This window comes from Chrysochloris asiatica, unplaced genomic scaffold (genome assembly GCF_000296735.1).
Source record: "Chrysochloris asiatica unplaced genomic scaffold, ChrAsi1.0 scaffold00178, whole genome shotgun sequence".
Taxonomy (NCBI): domain Eukaryota; kingdom Metazoa; phylum Chordata; class Mammalia; order Afrosoricida; family Chrysochloridae; genus Chrysochloris; species Chrysochloris asiatica.
The window spans coordinates 2,910,559-2,917,209 of NW_006408696.1; the positions used below are offsets into that span (position 1 = coordinate 2,910,559).

Below are 6,651 nucleotides of genomic sequence, written 5' to 3' on the forward strand. Positions count from 1 at the left end.
AGGATTCTTATGATTCAATAGCAATTGTTATCATGACGAATGACACTTTCACAATTGCAAAGGTAGAAGTTTTGTACCAAAAACAGGGGACTAGTTAATCTTACAGTTCAGAAACAGAGGACCCTAAGACCATCAGGGAGACGAGCACAAGCAGAATACAGGACCTTATCCAGAGAAGCAGCGATGCCTAAGATGGAGGCAGAGATGGTATCATGGAGAGGGGGAGTGGCCTAGGACTCTAGATTCATGGGAAGAGAAGGACTCAGAGCTAGTGGCCAGGAGGGAGACTTGCAGAATGTGCCCTTTGAGGGGTAAATTATTATATATGTCTGAGAGTTTTTTGGGTTTGGTTTTGGTTTTAAAAAAGAGCTAAAGTGAATAGTGAGAAATACTGTTAACTGATGGTACATGGAGGGGATTACAATCATTGTAATGAAACAAAGTGTATGATTTGTTGAATGTCAAACTGATGATCTGCCCTGTAAACGTTCACTCACTCCACAATAAAAAAACTTAAAAAAAGAGGGGGGCGGTAAGAGGTAAATACTGTTGACTGATAGTACATGATGGAAGGGATTGTAATCATTGCAATGAAGCAAAATATGATTTATGGAATATAAAACTGATCATCCGCCCTGTAAACTTTAACTCAATTCACAATAAAAACTTCTTTAAGAATTGAAAAAAAAAAAAAAAATTCCCGGATGGATTATGTGCACATGAAAGGGTGAGAAGCCCACGACCCTGAAACCAGAAGAACTAGATGGTGTCCGGATACCATTACCAACAATTACGAAAAGGATCACATTAGAAGGTCCTGGATACAGTGGGAGAAAAATGTGCAACGAAATTCAAAATTACACAAAGGAGCAGGCTTACTGGTCCTACAGAGACTGGTGAAACCCCGGAGATTATGTCCCTTAGTAACCTTCAAGTCTGGAACTGACCTCACTCCCATGGCTCAACTTTCAACCCAACAACGTTGTTGTGGTTGTTGTCAGGTGCCACTGTATCGACTGATAAAGTCTCTGTGCTCCATATAAGGAAACACTGCCGGTCCTGCACCATCCTTACAATTGTGTCTCTGACTAAACCCAGGTCTATAAGGGAACAATAACACTAGTTGGCAGCTACTCGGTAGAATAATCAACAATCTGAGATCAAAAGGGTGGTATTTACAAGGATAAAGTTCAGAAGAGTCAGAGAAGAAGGAAGAGTGGTACCGGGAAACACAGGGAGGGAGTGGAATAGTGATAGTACATCGTGGGGATTACAATCCCCACATGAAGCAAAGTGTGTAAGAACTGTTGAATGGAACGCTGACTTGCTCTGCAAACCTTCAAGCAATTCACAATAAAAATGAAAAATGAAGTGTGAAAATCAAGCCAGTCTTGAGGAAATTCCCAGTTTGTTTACTTACATTTCTATCTCCCCCTCTACCCAGAGCTCTTCACAAGCAGGTACAATCTCTTCCCCAGTGAGTCCCCATCAGACAGCAAAGTGCCTGGCACATGGTAACTGAGACAGACACTATTTATTGGTGGCTTGTCTAAGAGCCATCCCCGAGCCCCTACTCCTTCACTCATCTCCTCTATTAAGACAGGAAAATCCAAATTCCATGTCCAGTCTCCATGGCAGCTAGGATTGGCCAACTGACATGGTGACCGACCGTCAATGAGATGTCAGTGAGCTGTCAGCAGAAGCCTGCTATGGAGGCTTTGGAAAAAAGTTTATTCCCTATTTACTCACTAGGGAATGAAAGGAGATACAGATGGGTACAGATACATAGTGGTTACAAGTTGGGCTGCTAACCTCAAGGTCAGCAGTTCGAAATTACCAGCTGATCCACAGGAGAAAGATGAAGCTTTCTGCTCCCGTGAAGACTTACAGTCTCAGAAACCCTATGCAGGGTCACTACGAAATTCGAACCGACCCCACAGCACATAACAACCACCACCAGCACCATTTACTCTCAGGACAAGACCAGAAGCACAGAGTCTGCGTTCCTAGTGGGCTCACCAAACCCCTGTACCTGGCTACCTCCCGAATACTGTGTGCGCTACTTCAACATCTTCATTGCTTCAGGTACTCCCTAGGTTTCCTCTTTCTTGAGCTAAATGCATTCCTAACTGGAAGCTGAATGAATGAATGAATGAACACAGAATGAAATCTAATAAAGATTCAGAAGATTACATGTTTCAAAAACCAGGCCTCTAAGAATCGGTTCAACTTTGCCAAAGTATGTCTATAAATCAGTCTTCTAGACTCTTATAAATCTCCTAGAATTACTGATCTATTTCTTTTCACAGCTTATCAATGGGGAAAAAAAGTAAAGCAACCTCTTAAAGAGCTGTGGAAATGTTCACCAACAAAGATGCTGTAGAAATTAATTTTCGCATTTTAGAAAAGAACAGAAAACCAAATGTAAACACTGGGCTCTGACCTTGGAAAAGTGTGGCTTGGTCAGGTTACCTGACAGGGAAACCAGGCTTCCTGTACCAGGTGGGCGCTGTTCTCCTGCTTTCTTACTCTAGAGACGGCTGACATGGAGCCAACTCTTTCTCCCCCAGTCCCAAGTGATCAAACAATCAAACAACTTTTTTTTTGAGAAAAACAGAGTTGAGCCTTAACTATTGTTTTTGTGAAATGCCACCGAGTCGGTTCAGACTCATAGAGACCGTGTATAGGGTTTCCAAGGAGCAGCTGGTGGGTCTGAACCACTGACTTTAATTCCAGCAACATAAACAAATATAAATAAAACACAAATAAAATGGAATTGGTGCAGCCTGGCAGCGTTGTTCCTTAGCAACATCTGAAGTGCAGACTGCTTGGCCAGATACCATCTATACTTTAATAAAATCACTTTTTTTACTTAAATAAATATATTTTAGCAAGAAACAATAGCACCACTGGAAAAGCACTTGCCATAGATGTACGGCAAGTAAACAAACAAATCCAATGAAAACATGACCAACTTATTATCCTCTGGCTACTCTTCCCTGCTAAAGTCTCTAAGCTTGAAACATTTCTTTGTTAAAAAAAAAAAAAGGTGGGGGGGACGTAAGACAGGGGGTGAGAGAGATGTTAAAGACAGGCTATGGAACACCACGCTGAGGCTTTCTCCAGAGCAGAAAGAGAGTGAAAAACGGAATAACTTTCTAATTGTGTGATTTCAGAATAACTTTCTAGTTGTGTGATTTCATTCTACTTAATACCATGTGGTGGCCCTGATAAGCTCTGTAGGATAAGCACTGAACTGCTAACTGCAAGCTCTGCGATTCAAACCTACTTGCCAAATCTCAGAACCTCTATGTTGTTGTTGTTATGTGCCGTGGAGTCGTTTCCGACTCATCGGGTTTCCGAGGCTATAAATCTTTACAGGAACAGAAAAGCCTCATCTTTCTCCCATGGAACAGCTGGTAGTTTCGAACTGCTGACCATGAGATTAGCAGCCCAATTCGTAACCACTCCGCTACCAGAGCTCCTTCAGAACCCCTATATAGTCTTGCTATGAGTCAGAACTGACTCAACAGCACTTAACAATAAGACCATGTCCATGTTCCACCTACAAGTATCCCTCACTTTCCTCCTGTACTTAAAATAAAGGCTCAGTTCCATGATGCAGCCTAAATGAGCCTGCATCACCTGGCCCCAGGCCACCACTAGGTCCCCTCACTCACCTTTCACTACATGGCCAGTTAAATGGCATATAACATACAGTCCAAGACCAGACCCAGTCCCATTTGCTTCCATATGGCCTGTAAGCCAAAAATGCTAGATACAGATAAATACTTATCATTAATCTGATCACTGTTGTCAGTGCAGCGTGCGATCAGGTTGCTTCCAACTTACAGCGACCGACCCTGTAAGGCTTTCCAAGACTCATCTTTACAAAAGCAGATGACCAGGTCTTTCCTCCTGAGTTGCTGGTGGGTTCAAACCTTTTGGGTTAGCAGCAAGCGCTTAGCCATTGCATCCCAGGGACTCCTAATTTGATAACCCACAGCCTCATCTTTCTTCTGCACAGCTGCTCGTAGATCTGAACTGCTGGCCTTGCGGTTAGCAGTCCAGTGCTTATCCTACCGCGCCACGGGGGCTCCTTAATGTTGTTGAGTGCTATCGAGTGGATTCCTACTCATAGCAACCCTGTATAGGGTTTCTAAGGAGCAGCTCATAGGCTTGAACTGCCGACCTCGTGGTTCACAGTCCAGTGCTGATCATACAGTGCAGCAAATGTTATCTCCTCTCCCTCCAAGAATTTCATTCTTCTTGCTGCTATTTTTAGTTGCCTTCTAGTCCATTCCAACTCAAGTCAACCCCACGAGTACGAAACAGGGTTTTCACTGACTGAAAGTGAGGACTTGAAGCACTTACCGATGATGATCAAAGGCCACAGTCTTCAGTATAGTATGCAGTATGCCTCAATGCAAAGAAAACAAAGTTGGCACACCTAGATCAATAAATAACAACCTGATAAATGGAGAAAAGACTGACGTTGTCCATGAGTTCATTTTGCGTGGATCCACAATCAATGTCCAGGGAAGCAGCAGTCAGGAAATCACACGGCATATTGCATTAGGTAAACCTGCCACACAAGACCTCTTTCAAGTGCTGGAAAGAAAGGCTGTTTGACACACTTTGAGGTAACGTATGCTCAACTCAAGGCATGATACTTTCAATTACCTCACATGCAACTTGAAAGGTGGACAATGAATAAGGACGACAGTACTCTGAATTATGGTGTTGGCAGAGAATACCAAATATACCATGCACTGCTAGGAGATCAAACAAATCTGTCTTAGAAGTACAGCCAGAATGCTCCTTAGAAGCAAGTTACTGCTGTTGTTGAGTGCCACAAGTGGGCTCTGACTCAGAACGACCTTGTATAGGGTTTCCAAGGAGCAACTGGTGAGCTTGAACTGCCGACCTTGTAGTTCAAACTGACCTTGCAGTCCAGCACATTAACCCACAGTACCACACCAAGTACCACATCTCATAATGTGGACATGTCCTCTGGAGAAGGACACCATGCTTGGCAAAGTAGAGGGTCGAGAAAAAAAGAGATAGACCCTCAACGAAATGGACTGGCACAATGGTTACAACAATGGGCTCACACAGAGGACCGAATGTGAAGATGGTGCAAAACTGATGGTGGACACTGTTGGACACAGGGTCACCAGGAGTCGGAACCAACTTGGTGGCACCTAACCATAACACCTGGGACACACTTATCCCAGACTGCCCCTTAGCTACATCTCTCTGTGGTCATTCAAGTCTCATTCCTAATGCCACCTCTGCTGATAGGAAACCCTAATCCCTGCCTCCAATAAAATAAAGTAAGTCACCGGCGAGGAACAGGAGGATATGACATGTGTGGCAAACTACCTCCATGAACACCGGCCTCCTTGGCTGCCATGAGACCACAAGATCTAAATGACACATGGCTACCATTACTGAACATTTTGAACAAACTCTCTATAGAATTCTGATTACAGGGGAAAAACACAAAACAGAATATTAAATTCTGATGTACTCCAGACTTTCTAAAGCCAGGGGCAGGCTGAATGATCCCTGGAAAACTATTGTCCTGAAATAATCTGCAAACCTGAAACCAAAAATAATGATTGTAAAACCAAACAATCATTTTGTTCAACTAGTGAAAAATACCTTTTAAGAACTGTCTCTATAGGATCAAACAGACAGTAGCAAGTTCGCCGATTTAGATAGGAACCTTAGTGGGCAGTGAATTTATGTGACTAAAAAAGGACGGAGAGAATGCTGGCAAAACTGGAAGACTGTAACCGATGCCACTGAATCGTACACAGAGAAAGTGCTCTGTTTTGCTGTGCATATTTGCAACAAAATGAAATTTTTAAAAAAGTGCTGGCTTTTAAGTAAAAACCAGCCCCCAAATGAGTAATTAATTCCATAGGGTTCATTCAACCTACTATACCAATTTTGAAATTCACAACCACCTTACTTCGCATTACCAGATAAAGAAAACGTGGCACAGAGCTATTAACTTACCCGAAGTCACACAGCCAGGAAGTGGCAGAAAACAAAAATCCGAACCCAAGCTCAACACTCCACGAACCTAAGATCCTAAAAGGCATTTGGTGGTGTTCACGGCGGAACCCAGGGGCCTGGTTCGTAATAAATGCATGTTGAAGGTACCGATGAACAAACGAATGAATGAATGATCTCCCTGTCCATCAATGCTGTCAAGACTTGGGGCCAATTTGAACAAGAAACTCAGTCTGTGCAGCCCGGAGAGGCGCAGGGAAAGAAGGAAGACAGAGGCGCGCAGGCACCCCCTCGTGGATCGGCGCCAGAGGCCTCACCTTAAAGTCTCGGCTGTGTTGCGGGGTGTACTCGAGGGTCCAGAGGGCCCGCACCAGCTGTGCCAGCTGCTCAGTGACCTCGCCCTGGCCCTGCACGCCGCGGCCTGCAGGCGGTTCGGGGTCGGGAGAAGGCTCGCGCCGGCCCGCGCGGTACTGGCCCAGCGCCAGGTACTCTGCGAAGAGCTCGGTGTTGCTCAGACACTGCAGCGTGGCGTTCATGAAGCACGTGTTGCCGTGGTTGCGGAGCCCTGCCACCCCCGGCACCGGCTCGGTGGCGCAGGTGGGCGGCGCGGGCGAGGCGGGCGGAGGC

General features: G+C 44.7%; 1 protein-coding gene across 1 annotated transcript in view; it reads right to left on the bottom strand.

Moving 5' to 3' along the window:
• Window positions 1-6,651, bottom strand: part of USP31 (ubiquitin specific peptidase 31) — a 99,504-nt gene that overhangs the window by 92,502 nt on the left and 351 nt on the right. The window contains exon 2 of the mRNA XM_006871994.1: window positions 6,342-6,650. Within this exon, the coding sequence (XP_006872056.1) occupies window positions 6,342-6,650 (309 nt within the window). The remainder of the gene's footprint in view (window positions 1-6,341; window position 6,651) is intronic.